Source organism: Marmota monax, unplaced genomic scaffold, assembly GCF_021218885.2.
Source record: "Marmota monax isolate L192 unplaced genomic scaffold, Marmota_monax_Labrador192_F-V1.1 WCK01_AAM20220418_F8-fsc00001, whole genome shotgun sequence".
In the NCBI taxonomy this organism is placed as follows: Eukaryota; Metazoa; Chordata; class Mammalia; order Rodentia; family Sciuridae; genus Marmota; species Marmota monax.
The window spans coordinates 1973676-1989077 of NW_026693777.1; the positions used below are offsets into that span (position 1 = coordinate 1973676).

At 35.9% G+C, this 15402-nt stretch overlaps 1 protein-coding gene across 5 annotated transcripts in view; it reads right to left on the reverse strand.

Moving 5' to 3' along the window:
- The window catches only part of Slc25a21 (solute carrier family 25 member 21), a 519050-nt gene that overhangs the window by 30063 nt on the left and 473585 nt on the right, over positions 1 to 15402 (reverse strand). For all 5 annotated transcript variants that reach the window (XM_058584493.1, XM_046461042.2, XM_046461041.2 and 2 more), the window contains one exon: positions 12459 to 12566. In XM_058584493.1, the coding sequence (XP_058440476.1) occupies positions 12459 to 12566 (108 nt within the window). The remainder of the gene's footprint in view (positions 1 to 12458; positions 12567 to 15402) is intronic.

Consider the following 15402-nt stretch of genomic DNA (forward strand, 5'->3'; position numbering starts at 1 on the left):
ATAAGGGTAATAACAGAATTCTTCTCAAAATATCACTACATATGTTACTGTATATTTAGCTATTAATAATAGTGGCAATTATGTTGACAATAATAAAAGCAGTAATAACAAAATCACAGAAAATTTTACTTTTAGTTGAGGCAGTGGCAGTCAAAAGGTGGTGGCTGAGTTGAGGGAGAAGAAGGATATGCTTAATCAGTTTCTTCCTTCTGGATATGTTTTCCTTTTCCCAGTATCCTAGACCCTTATGATGAAGTCCATCAGAAATGCATGAGGAATGCAAAATAACACATCTGCTTCCTCTGAGACCCAACCAAATCCAACCCCCAGGTTAGAGATAACCTTTCGTGCATAGAGCCAAGGGTTTGCTCCTTGAAGTTGGCACCTTGGTAAGAGCCCTCTACTTTGGCAAGCCTATGGGCTCTAGAAGCAAGGCCACAAGGAAGCAAATGATGGAAATAGAAAAGCACATAAGCTAGGCCTCTACTGCATGGCTTTGGATCCTAGAGTGCACTCTCACATATGTTATCAGGTACCTGAAACATGGGAAATGTTCATCAATATCACTGTTATCACAGATGTTCCACCCCTGTTTATTGTGTAACTTAATCCTCTCAACAAGTGTGTGTATTATCATCCTCATTTGACACTTGAAGAACTAAGAACTAAGAACTAAGGCTTAAAAGTCAAGTTATTTGCCCAAGGACACAGAGTACATGAGTAGTGCCAGAGCTCAAACTGGGCTCTTGAATTACAAGTCTATGCTTTTATACTCTGCTTGGTTCTGTCATTCTGACATATGTGATTGCTTCTTTTAACAACCCTGTAAGGTGGGTAGTAGGTACTGTATATTCTAATTGTTTGTGTTAGGAAACAAAGGATAGTTAAGCATTGTTCTCAGGTAAAATGCTGCTGATAAATGGCACATTCTGCATCTAATCGAGTGTTCTTTTCACACTCGTTTTTGTTATATATAGGTGACAAGATTTTCAGAGTTTGATAATCAACTGAAAGAGCTAACAGATACACTATAGTACAAATGTATTTTTTTGGCAAGTTGGGGCCTTGGGATAAAGAAAAACTTCAAAAATTAGAAGTAAAAGTATGATGTGTGTTTTTTGCTTCATTCAGGGACACTGTATCACACACATGTAAGCAAATATTCAATTAGAAAGGCAAAACATGACTTCCACTAGGATGCTTAAACAGGAAAATATAGAATCATTTTGACTAGTTCTCTGTAAACACAAGAAATTTTACTAAACTTATTTGATTACTGGGCTTCCATTTCAAAATAAAATGGTGGCTGATTACCATCATCAGCCAAATGATTCCAATACTATCCAACCCAGCAGGTCGTCCATCGGTTCAATTTCCCTGTGTTAGTTAGATTCACTCTGATTTTCATATTTAGTTACCAGTTGTGGGCCAAATTGCATTATAACTTTCCTAGCTCTACCTTTCATTGACTTCATCAGAGCTGCAAGCATGGAAGAGTAAAAGGATTGGGATGTAGCTAATGTTGTGATAGCACACTGATTTTGACATTGGTTTTTAGGAATCTTCAGTTCACTGGTAATTTTTAGAAGCATTTTCATTGGAAGTAACTCAAAATCTTCTTTAACTCTGATTTCAGCTATTGTCAACTGGTAATGCTGGACACTCTGTGTTCTTTCCTGCATTATTAAGTGCCTCTAGATGCCATGGACTGTGCTAAACATCTAGCACAGTGCTTTGCTTATATTCTATAGATACGAACATTTTTTGCTTTAGTTTTTATTTGGAGATGTATGCTGATAATTTTTTTATGTACCTGTGATAGTATTCCACAATGGTTATGGAATATATAATCAAATTTCTGTTTAAAAAGTCCTTAAGAGGTTTAATTTTAAAAGAATATCTTACACGAATTAGACCAAACACAGAAAGGAAAATATCATGTGATATAACTTATATGAAATCTTTTTTTAAAAGGTCATATAAAATATACAGAGATAGAGAATAAAATAGTGTTTACAAGGGCAGTGTTGGAGGTAGGGAAGGAGGAGGAAATGGGGAGATATAGGTCAAAGAATATAAAGTATCCAAGAATTCAAAGTACCAGATATGTAGGATGAGTAAGTCCATCATGAGAATCATAGTTAGTAAAATCAGATTGTGTTAGAATTTTGGTTAAATAAGTATATTTTAGCTGTTTTCACACAAAAAAATAACCGAGATGATAGATGTTAATCTGTTTCAGTATAGTAACCATTTTACTATCTATATGTATCCTATAGCATCATTTGTAAATCCCAAATAAACACAATAAAATTTATTTAAAAATTAATTTTAAAAGATACAAACACAAAAGAACACACACACAAAGAAAGAAAGGAAAAGGAAGAAAAGATTCTTTGTAAACAATGCTCCTAGGCACCACTCTGGGGCACTGACTCCTCACTCTCCAAGATCCTAGTATTACTTACAAATCACTGAGATGACTTATGGCAGCCTGAGTTATTTTTTCTGGCATTCTTCCATCCAACTACTGACCATTGCTGGCTCTGATTAGCTTGTGTGATCATGGACAGAGGTTTTAGGCAGTGGGCATTGTTCCCTGGGTAAATAGCTATCAGAATATGGTCAATAGGTACAGGCGTGGGGTGTGTCAGTGGATTTCCTCCCTCTCTAAGGCCAGGGAAGAGTTCTAGGCACACCATGTCAAGAGACAGCACGCTCCACATGTGTTCCTTTACTTACTTTCTAAAGAAGGGCTAATTCTGTTGCATTTTATTGCCAAGGGAATGAGGGTGTTGCACTGGATTTCATCACGTGGCTGGAAATCAAACCGGATGAGACCTTTACACAATGGATTGTGTCCACATTTGCACCTTCAGAAAAATACTGTTTTGTTCAAAAAGAGAAGACCTGTTGCTACATTTAGGTAAGAGAATATGATGGCTCTTCAGGAGATATATGATCACCTATATTTTTGATTACTCAAATGAGGTCTTGATGCATTTTCATAAATTTGAAAAAAAAAAGAAAAAGCTTCCTTTTATTTGAGAACAAAATGTAAGTGAAAGAAGAGGAGAGGAATCAGGCTTACAAGTCTACATTTATACATTTACTTTAGCTTTAGTTCATTAATTCAACATTATAGTTTATTTTAGTAGAACATGAGTGTGAACAAAGAAGATACCCCAAATATAATTATGTTCTATCTACTTTTGATGAACAGATATATTTTAAAACTATCTGAACCCTCCCAGATGCTGAGCCATGGAGCTATCTGGACACGCAGTTGCTGCACAGTAGTCAGCGTGGCACAGGCCCTAGAAGTGAGGAAATGGTGACACTACTTTGCCCTGCACTGTTGGCAGAGCAGGAAGGATTATGACCATGTCATGGCCACCGGAGCTATTGCTGAGAGGAGACTGGCAATAAAGATATCTTTATGGTTTCAGAAACACTTTTGATTTTTCTTAGAGCTTTTTAATTATTCAGGTTTCTCTATCCAAATGAAAGCATTGTGGTTGAGTAGAAATAGGCTTCTATGTTAATACTCAGTTCTTTAGAACTACTAATAACCATTGGACTTCATATTTACTACTTATAATATGGGAATAAAGCCACCAACATTATAAAGAGAGAATGTGAAATATCAAATGAGCATTGGGAAAAGTGGAAGAGTTCACAATGGTGATGAGAGGGATGAGATAAGGGAGAAGTGTTGGCACAAATCATCAATTATCTTCTCTTTAGACAGTTCTATATTCATTTGAGGAATCAAACAACATTGTATGAGTAACTTACAAAATTACATAAAAAGTTTTTAAAGAATCAAATAAAGGGAAAAACACATAAGGTATCTTTCAGCATATGACATATAATAGATATTCTGTAAATGGTAGCCGTTATCATTAAAGTCTTGATTCTGAAAACAGAAATGTAGGGTTCCTGGCACAGCTGAGTGGAAGGCTGAAGTCTATTTTCTGTAAATGAATAGAGAAGTAACTTGGCTGCTCCCTTAGGTATTGTTGAAAGATAACTATAGGAATAGATTCATATGCATAATTTTCTTTTCTGCTCACAAACATCACAGAGTGGAAAGAAATACTTTAGGTATTGAACAGTTGCCAAGCAGTGTTTCACATGATAATGCAGGAAAAATTTGAACTTAATACAACATCATGAATGCTGACATGCCCTTGAAGCTGGCTTCTCACACTATCTGTGAACACACTTTCTCTAAATAACTCAACTTCTCTCTCCTTTCCTTGAAAGAGATGACAGCCCTTCTATTTACTTTATGTTGATGCCACATAACATTATGAAGTTTAGTTAAGCATTTGTTCATTGTCTACAGTAAAAGTTAATCACCAAGTTTTGTGATATCCTATCTGATCTAATTGGTCTCTATCAGTTGTTAAGTTCCCAGAGCCATATTTAATGGTGTTATCCACAAACCAGAAATAAACTCTGAACTAATTTCTTTTCAAAAAAAGTTCTTATCTCTAAAAATTTTACCATTAATCACACATTTACTATCTGTTCACTGACTCTTAAAATTATAATTATAGAGCAAGTAAACAGAAGACTAATTATTTCTTTCTTGGGTTGAGCATCTTTAAAGAATACATAGAGGTAAAATAGGCTTTTGCAGTTTTCTAAAGGTTTATTTAGGGAAATTGCATCTCCTTTAATATTTGGGGGTGAGAATGATTATGTTCCCATGTAATGTAGTCAAAATGAGAGAGTAGAAGGAAAACCTGTGCCCCAGTCACACATCAGAGGCAAATCCTATAGACCTCAAGGGAAGGAAAACATAACCCTTTAGCCAAATAATAACTTTGAAGTAGATTTCAAAGTGGAGGGAAAACTGGGAAACAATTCATACAAGATTTTGATCCTGGGGAGAAATTCACATTTTCCAATCTAGCAGAGAGCATGTCAGCCAGCCACCACTTGGCTTAGTACAACTGATAGGGGACTTCTAGTTCTTGTAAATATACAGATTTTAAAAAATGTATTCAGTTAGAGGGGAGAAATTTCCTATAAGGACAATAAGCTACCAAGTCACACTTTTGGCAAGACTGGAATTGCAAACCATCTCCTTCAATAGGAAAAATCCCAGGGCAAGCTTAGTCTTAAGCCAACGAGATTACAAACCAGAACAACTTTTTGCTGGGTTTAGTCTGAAGGATGGTGGGAAATTTGCATCTATCCTGATTTTATCAGAACATGTTTTTATACCCACTGAACCAAACCAGAGCATGACAAAGCTGTGATTACTCTGTTCCCCACAGAAGGTCAAGCATATTTAAATTAGAGACCGGTTTTCTTTATTCACTGTGAATTTCAAGATGTTGGCCAAGGCTCTGGTACTGGAATTGGAGGAAGTGTGGCTGGGATTATAGTCTTTGACTGATAGAACAGTAATTTAAAAAGTGAAGGCAAGACAAGTACTCTTATTGAAATATTTTATATACAAGTTGGAAGGATATGAAGGCAGTATCAGAAACCAAAGTGACTACAATTTCCTTTAAATTTTTGAAATAGTTTATGGTTAAATTGGGTGGGAAGGAATACTTTATGGGTAACATACCTCTAACTGGCTAGAGAATTAGCCTAGACCACAGAGAAGATAACCAGGGGGTCTGGAGCTGCACAGTACCTGCCTTGCCTGAGAAGGCGTGCTGGAATTGCGCTTGGACTCCAGGACTGCTGTTCCCATCAGACAGCTGCCAATACCATAACAGAAGGAGTCTCTACTTTCAGTACTGCATTTGGACCTCTGTTAGAGGATCCTTGTCCTGGACCCCATGCTGCAGAGGGCCCCATTTTAGTCTTCTTCCAGCAATGCCTTCTCCATATAGCCAAGGGAACAACATTCACCTACATCTCATCTCATATCTCTCTCTCTCTCTCTCTCTCTCTCTCTCTCTCTCTCTCTCTCCTCCCCCTCCCTCCCTCTCTCTCTTTTCCTGTTGGGATCATTGTAGTCCTTTGGTTTCATCTTTATCACTCTGCTTTTGCCTAGAAGCTGTTACGGGTAACAGCCTGTTTTTTCAGGCTGTCTTCCACTGCAGAGTCCTTCTCAGCTGTGGCAACTTCTTGGGAACTTTCATGTTTAAAAGACCATGTTGACTCACCACTTCAGGTTAAAGAAATAGGAAAACTCAAATTAACATGTTGGATTACATGGTGGTTCATATCCAGGATGTGAAGGTAAAGAGACTGAACTCAGACATTCTGTCAGAGAAACTCACACAATTGGCAGGATAACAGTTATCTACCTACAAAATGAGCCTCTATGGGGAGTCCATTCTGCTTTACTTACAGGTGCTATCAAGTAAGCTGGCCCATTCTGTATGCAGCCTATGCATTTAGTGTCCCACAAGAACTCTTAGCTGTAATTGACTGAAAGACTGAAGATGAGCTCAGTTCATGAAGTAACTAAGGAGGCTTGAACAAGAGTCCATGTTAATGTTATACACTATTCCAGAGAAAGAAAATCTTGACTGTGGAAGAATTTTTCCTACAGTGGCTTCAAATGTTCTTAATTACATCTCTAACATCTGTTGCTATACATTAGTTATTTACAGCCAACAGATAGCCAGCTACTCCTGTTTATTATAGCAGGACTGTCTCTGCTCAAGATAGTGGGCCTGCCTTCTCAAAGGTCTGCAAGCTGACCACCTGTCCTTAATCTTTGATAAAGAATTCAGGCTGACCAATCTCTCCCTGCTTCTCTTTCACTTTCCTCCCCAGCCTCCGATAATTACTCTTCTACTCTCTACTTCTATGAGATCAGTTTTTGGATTCCATATATGAGTGAGATCAAGAAGCTTATTCCACTTAATATAATGTCCTTCAGGTTTATCTATGTTGCCACAAATGACAGTATTTCTTCTTTTATTACGGTGGAATAATATTCCATTGTGTATATATTCCACATTTTCTTTATCCATTTATCATTTGATGGACACTTAGGTTGATTCAATATCTTGACTATTGTGAATAACGCATCATGAACATGGGAATGCAGATATCTCTTTGATATAATGATTTCATTTCCTTTGAATATATTTCCATTATTGGGATTGCTGGATCAAATGGTAGTTCTACTTTTAATTTTTTGAGGACCCTCCATACTACAGCTAGATAGGAGGAATAGGGAATAAGTGTTCTCTGGTAGAGTAGAGTAATCATGATTAAACATGTATTGAGTATTTCAAAGTGGAAGGGAGGATTTTGAATGTTCTTACCACAAATAAACAATAACGGAATGAAATCATGATATGCCAAATACCCTGATCTGATTATTATACAATGCATACATGTACTGAAACACTACATTGTATCCCATAAATCTGTACCATTATGTGTCAGCTGAAAACAAAAGAAGAATAAACAAGAATTCAGGCTGAATGGATGGTACTGACATCTGAGAATGCCCTAGTGAACTGAGGGAGAGGACTGGCCACCACTCTGTGATCTATATCTGTTCCCACCACTGAAGTCAGATGTGACTGCTCAATATTAATTGGAGCAATATCTCAAGATAAATCTGCCTCTACTTAAGCATAAGAATTTAATTTATGTTTTTTAGTTGTCAATGGTCCTTTTTTAAAAAAAATCTTTTTATTTTTTTACTTGTGGATATCCAATTTGGAACTTGGATTTTTTTTTTTTGGGGGGGGGTACTGGGGATTGAACTCAGGAGCACTCAACCACTGAACCACATCCCCAGCCCTATTTTGTATTTTTTTTTAGAGACAGGATCTCATTGAGTTGCTAAGTGCTCGCCATTGCTAAGGCTGGCTTTGAACTTGCGATCCTCCTGTCTCACCCTCCTGAGCAGCTGAGATGACAGGTGTGTGCCACCGCTCTCAACTGTCAATGGCCCTTTATTTATATGGGGTGCTGAGAATCAAACCCAGTGCCTCACACAGGCTAGGCAAGTACTAACTACTATCCCAGTTCCAAGCTTAAGGATTTAAAAAATCAACTTGCATTTAGAAATAGTTCTTACTGGTTGAATACTTACTATTCTGTGTTAAGATATTTACATACAAGAAAGGATGGTGGAATGTGATGGACATCATTATCCAAAGTACATGTATAGAGACACGAATTGGGTGTCAACACACTTTATATACAAACAGAGATATGAAAAATTGTGGTATATATGTGTAATAAGAATCATAATGCATTCCGCTGTCGTGTATTAAAAAAATAAAATCAATAAAAAAGACATTTACATACATTATTACATTTGAATTCTTGTAAATAGCATTCTGGAATAATAACTAGTAACATTTTTAAAACAATCACTATACATCAGACTGTATTGACATCTTTACATATATGTCTCATTTAATCTCCACTATACTATTATTCTTCTTTAACAAATGAGGAAACCGGATTACAGTCAAGGCAGGAAATATGAAGCCATCACATAACTAATTGCAATATCCCTTCAGAGTTTGTTCTAAACGGTACACATAAATGTCTTGCTATAGGGAAGATGGACTGATCACTGCTGGTTTACCAGTGAGGGAACTGCAAGTATTTCAAGACCATACTGTGGCTGAGAGTAGTGGTGCATATCTGTTATCCCAGAGGATGAATTCAAAACCAACCTTAGCACCCTAAGCAATTTAGTGAGACCCTGTCTCTAAACAAAATATTTTAAAAAGGGCTGGGGATATGGTTCAGTGGTTAAGTGCCCCTGGGTTCAATCCCCAGTAAAAACAAACAAACAAACAAATCAAAACAAAACAAAAAACAGGCTATGAGGAAATGGTGAAAAGCATTATGGGAACTTGGGCCTACTTTGCCCATCCTCCACTTGCCTTCTGTTCTTGACAGCTCTGATTATATATGTCCTTCAATAATTTTCTCACAAGGTTTGAACTTTGTTAGAAATTACCAAAAGTGGTATTACTATTATTATAAATAAAGTCATGGAATTACGGAACCTGAATGATGCAAGGTTGAGACCCAAAATGAGCCAACTAGTCATTCCCACCTAGTCAGCTGAGAAGGTTTCCCAAAAGTTGGGGTTTGACTCTAGCAGAGTCATTAGAAGCATTTCTTCTGGATTATATACTTTATACTGTTCTGTGTTTTCTACTTTTTCTACAATGAGCAGGTCTTACTTTTTAAAGCAAGTGTTCCCAGACAATACATCTCATGGTAAGACATTCAAACATACAAAAAACCCCTTTCTTTAAACTCTTACCTTCCCTCACCCATTCCAATCTCCTCCTTAGAGGTGACTACAGTTAGAAGTTTAGTTTGAATTCCTTACACTGTCGTATATGGTTATTGAGCACTTGACATACCCTAGTTGAGATGTGCTATAAGCATAAAGTACATGCTAAATTCAAAATTTAGCATAGAAAAAATTTATATAGTTTCTGTATTGATTACATGTTGGAATGTAAATTAAGGAGACTATAAAAATATCAGTGGTTGCCAGGGATTAAGGGGTTGGGAGAAAGGGATGAATATGTACACCATAGAGGATTTTAGGAGTGAGACCATTTTGCATGATACTTTAATGGTAGATACATATCATAAATTTGTCCAAACCTATAAAATGTACAATGCCAAGAGTGGACCCTAATGTAAACTGTGGGTTTTGGGTGATAATGGTCTTAATGTATGTTTATCAATTGTACCAAATATACTAAGGTTGGATAATGACACTGGGGAAAGCTATACATATGCAGGGGAAACAGGTTTGTGAAAAATTTCTGTATCTTTTTTCAATTTTGCCACAAATCTAGACTTGTTCTAAATGATTAAGTCTTAAAGAAAAAATATTTTGGATATATTGGGTGAAGTAAAATGCATTATCAAATTAATTTCACCTGTTTCTTTTAATTTTTTTCACCTAGCTGACAGAAAAGGTGGTGCACATTTAATTTTATTGAACCATCACTGCTCTAGAGTCTAGATCACTTTGGGCTTTTACATATTCACATGTATATAGAGAATATATAGATTTTTGGTGTTTTCTAACTTAAATCTGCATTACCTTTATCATTGGACTTTTTTTTTAAATTAGAGTCTTTAAATGCAGGGGGCATTAAATTGATGCTTTCTTCCTGTCTTTATCTTCTTTATGATCCTTACACTTCTTTTACATTTCACAACCTACAAAGCCTTAGAATGAAGGAAACATAGTTATTCTTAGCTATAAAAATGCTGAAGTAAGTACATTTAATATGTGAATTAAATCAACATAGGTACAGGTTCATAAAGGGTACCCCTTGTTGGATAAAGAAAGTGCTAGTCAATGAAGGAAGGCTTTGGGCATTAATGGGTCATGGACAAAAGATCTATGAAACAGTGCCAAAATGACCTGAAAATTTTTTTGTAAACAACTATATTCAAAGTTTCTGTTCTCATCATGTTACCTCTTTTTCTCAAACATTTTTTTGCAGTAGGTATAGTTCCATTATTTATGTTGGGTGACCACTCTCTGCTAACTATTTTTTTTAGTTTGATCTCTACTGCCTCTGAAGGATCATATCGAAACAAAAACCTCAGTTCAGCCACTGAATTTTGATAGTTGCTGTAAATAAACACTGAAATGTATGATCGATGTGATCACTATTTTGCTAAGTTATCATTAGTTGAAGTAATATTAAAATATTTTATAATATATCTAATAGATTTTATTCTGAGAAAATACCTAACATTAATGTCCAGTTAAGTGGATTCTACAATTGAAATTACCCCAAGCAAGCTCCCTGTATCCCCTGCTTATTAATAAACTGAAATACATAAATAATTTATATAGATTACACTGTGTAAATAGACTGGGAACACATATGCATGCAGCAATTTCTTGTGTCAGGCTGGCATAGTGTTTATCATGTTCTAGCAAGGTGTTAGCACATGCAACATTAGCAGCTCTTACTTGGGCTCAGTGTAGAACCTCCTTGGGAGCAGAAGAGAGAAAAAGAACATTAGGCATGAGCACAGGTGCTGTGAAACTTATTATTTTAATAGCTGTGAGTGTTCCTTGATGCTCTCTCCATTTGCATCCCTGTAGTTACATGTTATCTAGATGGAAAAAAGAAAAACCTGCGACTGAAAGCCTGTTTATGCCTTTTCTCACTTGTTATTACTCTAAGACAATGGGTAAAATGAGGCACTGAATGGGGATCTCCAAATTTTTCTTCTTTCTGGAAATTCTCTCAATCTAATAAACCAAGTTTTCCTCCCCCAGATTCCATGGGAACTGTATTAAATGCTCCATATTGATGGGATATCTGAAAAACATTTCTTTCTTTTCTTCCTATATCTCACCATATTTTCTCCTAATTCAAGAAAGAATATAGAGATAGTAGAACATAAACAAAAGCTAGGGGTATACAAAGATTTTCAACTTTTCTGAGGTTTTGTAAACCTTTTGAAACTTAAAAAATTCTCCTTGAATTAGGATTGACTTCCTCTGAGTAGATACATCTGCTGTAGCAGCCCAACCCTGTCCTATCCTCCCTTGCCTAGGCCTTGGCAGCAACAGGTGAGTGGGGCCCCTTTCTTTCCCACATCCCTCCCCAAGAAGCTGTCAGGAGCCTCTGAGGCAGTATCCAGCAAGCAGGAAATGGGTTGGGGTTGAGGGGTTCTCCACCCATTAGCAGCTGTTTAAGCAGTAGGCAGGAAAACTTTTCTACAGAAAAATCCAGGTTAGCAAATATTCCAAACCAATTTATATCACATGCTACCCAGTTGTGGAATTAAATTAAAATGCTAAGAAAGGACCTGGAATGCCAATTCCCTTGTTTTCTCTCACTTAGTGCCTGGGACCAAAAGAACAAAACAAGAACAGTTGGACTTGGTGTTTTAAAGGGAATTATTAGGCAACTAGAAGAAAGTAAAGGCAGCACACACCAAAGAAAGCTGTTTACTTGGAACATCATGCACCAATGATTACATGTTAAGACCCATCATTGTTCAGGTGGTGACATCTGCACAGGCTTAGTAGGTTACTCACTTAGATTTAACCCAAAGACAACTTTGACAGATTATCAGAATCTTTTGGTGAGGGTGGTAGGTGGAGTGGGGAAAGGAGTAAGGTAATTCTGAAGAATGACTTTGATTTTTAAAAGCACAATAGTATTATCATCTCAATGGTTCTGCTTTAGTCTATTCTAGTGTAATATGAAAGAGAAGTTTTGCCAAATGTCAGAAAAACATTTCTAAATAAGTCATTTTAGATTACATTCGAACTCTAAAATAAAAACATAAGTATGTGTTTGTCTATCAGATCTTAGTGCATTTTGTTAACACTTTCCTTGTGGAAGATATTTGAATTTTTCATATACTACTTTCTTAACAATGATTAACTATAGCTTTAATAAGTGGATAAGAGGTGGACCCATAATTTATTATGTATACTTAAAAATAAGATTTTACATTTCTTAACAGTAGGAAAACATTAAAATGGTTACCTCTGTGAATGTGTTCCGATTAGCTTGCAAGCCAACTTTTACTACCTCAAAAGGGTTAACCACGATGGCTTCTGTTAGTCCAGATCCCAATCCAGCAATGGCAAATGTCTAGAAAAATTAAATCCATCAATTCTTTAAAACAAGTGATCATGTGTACTAGGTTAGGTATCCTATTCATTATACTATGCAGCTATGTTATGATGAGAATGGAGAAGCCTATGTAAGTGTACCATATACCATTACTAAACAGCTTTAGTTCTTGATTAGATGCTGACAATTCATGAAGAAGAAATTACAGAAGCCACAAACCACATCCTAACAATTTCAAAATAAAATGTCAAAGCCCCATCAACAATGACTTTTTCCTTTAACAAAAGGCAAGATTATTTTACTGATTTGGGGTGGATACTAAAAACATCTGCATTTATAACAGTTAAAGAGAGTTTAAATTGTAAAAGGAGAGCTTCATTTTTTAAACATCTATTTAAGTACTTTTATTGAGCATATGAAGAAATCTAAGGAGCAGAAGCACAAATAAAATGTTTATAAAAAGCTAAATTCCAGGTAGCTGGAAACATTCAAATATATAGTCATGTTCCTAGAGTCACTATTTTAGACTGTTAATAAACAAAAATTAATTTTTATTCACTTTCTCTATTTAAAACAAAATAAAACTGATGATTGCTCTATTTCTCTGGACTTAAAGCTGAGAATAAAAGCTAAGATAAAAAATAGCTAAGTTGTTCTGAAGGGCCCAACTAAAATCTAGAACATTTATCCAAAAAAATTGTCATTGGACTTTTTTAAAAAAAAAAATTAGCATCTTTAAATGCAGTGGGCATTAGATTAATGCTTTCTTCCTGTCTTTATCTTCTTCATGATCCTTATACTTCTTTTATATTTCAGGTTCCTAATTGCTGTGAATTAAAATACAGGTACTTTGTATTAGGCAGAGGGGAGTGAGGGAAGGGGAGGGGTACAGGGTAGGAAGATAGGGGAATGAATTAGACATTATTACCCAGTGTACATATGTGATTACACAATTGGTATGATTCTTCATTATGTATAACCAGAAGAATGAGAATACTATATTTACGTATGATGTGTCAAAATTCATTCTACTGTCATGTATAACTAATTAGAACAAATAAAAAAGAATTCCAGAAATAATAATAATAATAATAATAATAATAATAATAATAATAATAATTTTATGGAATTTTCTTCCAAGTATAATGTTAAGAGTTTTCCAGAAAAAATTATATCAAAAATGACCATGACAATTAAAACACACTTACAGAAAACAAAAACACAAATACAGAAACAAAATCAATCAAATCCTCTAGTCTCCAAAATAGATGCCAGACAAAAAGTAATTCTTTGCTGTAGAACCTCTACTTCCAGGAGAAGAAGTGGCATGTATACAACAGACGAATAAAACCAATGAAGAGTAAAGAACATATACTCTTATTAAGGGTCTCTAATATCTTCAAAGAGAAGGGAAAAAGGAATATTCTCTAATGTTAGAGGGTCAGATAAGGTAGAACAAGGGCTGGATCCAGACCTGTAAAAGTGGGTTAAGGATTTGGTTCTGCCACACATTGGCTGTATGACTACAGCTTCCATGGACTGTAGTTTGTACACAGATAAAAGTGCTCAGCCATGGGGTGCATGGAGGCTGAAACACAGCCTATACTCTACTTGCCAAGCCAGACCCTGAACAGACATTAGTCAGGAGGTAGGGCCACCTTTTCATGATTCACACAAAGGCACCATGTGTGCTAGCTGGGGCTGCCTATGAATCATCAAATCTTTGATAAGACAGCTTTCTCATCTGTAAGATGAAGATAATAATATCATACCTCAGAAAGTTATTATGAGGGTCAAAACAATGTGCAAAAGCTCCTTGAAAGTGCCTTCCAAACACCATTGTTCTTGTTGCATATAAAAAGGGATGAAGAATGGTATTGCATATAGATTCTAGGAGACAAGGCATAACTAATGATGTTTTCCTTTTATCCCACTTCATTACAATTTTAAGCATAATTTGTATAGGGTAACTGACCAAATACTTTATTCATTTATCTCAAACTTCTATCACGGAAGCCAAAAGCAGGGGGAAAATACCAGTCTCAAACTCTTCTGACTGGGAAAGCTAAAATCCAGATGTTCAGGGTTTTTATTACTTACTATATGCAATCTTCCAAGTAATTCACTTTTTGGTTCTTATATAATGCTCGGCTACATTTGCTGTCAGAACTAGTGTTCAGCAGTCCCTTGTCAAAAGAATTGATCAGATACCAGCAGATCATATTACTTAGGTTGCTGCAGAGACTTGAGTTTACTGTTGGGTTCCCAGTCTCCTAGGTTTTTCATGGGAGCACCAGGGAATATTTAATACCTAAGTGCCTAGCTGTATCAAAAAAGAAACTAGAATAAATGAGTTCAAGAAAAGAGAACTGTATACAGTTTGCTTTGCATGCATTTTATTATAGTAGCTGGAGTAGCCAACTGCTTTACTGTTTCAACTCTTAAGTCAAAGACCTGCAGTCTCTCACATGGAACCAATGCTCAACACAAAAATGCCAGCTGGCCCTCTGGAGGCCATATTTCATTGTCTTTTGCTAGGAAGTCTTTAATCCTCTTTTGGCTAACATGTTTACAAAGCCAAAAAATGACATTAAGGGAAGACACTGAGGGATTAAAAAAAAAACAAAATCTTGGTGTAATTTTGAGATTCATGGCATGACCCCTCCTTTCCAAGAGGGTGTGCTTCACAGCCACTTTGTTCAGGCAGAAGGTTGGAGAGGAGATTTCTTGGTGATAACAAATAGCAATAGCTTTACATTTTTTAATGAGATCCCTTCTAGAAAGGAAGCAGGTATCATTTTTAAAGTAACAAAAATTTCTTCTTGGATCATTTGTTTGGTAGAGTAAATATTCT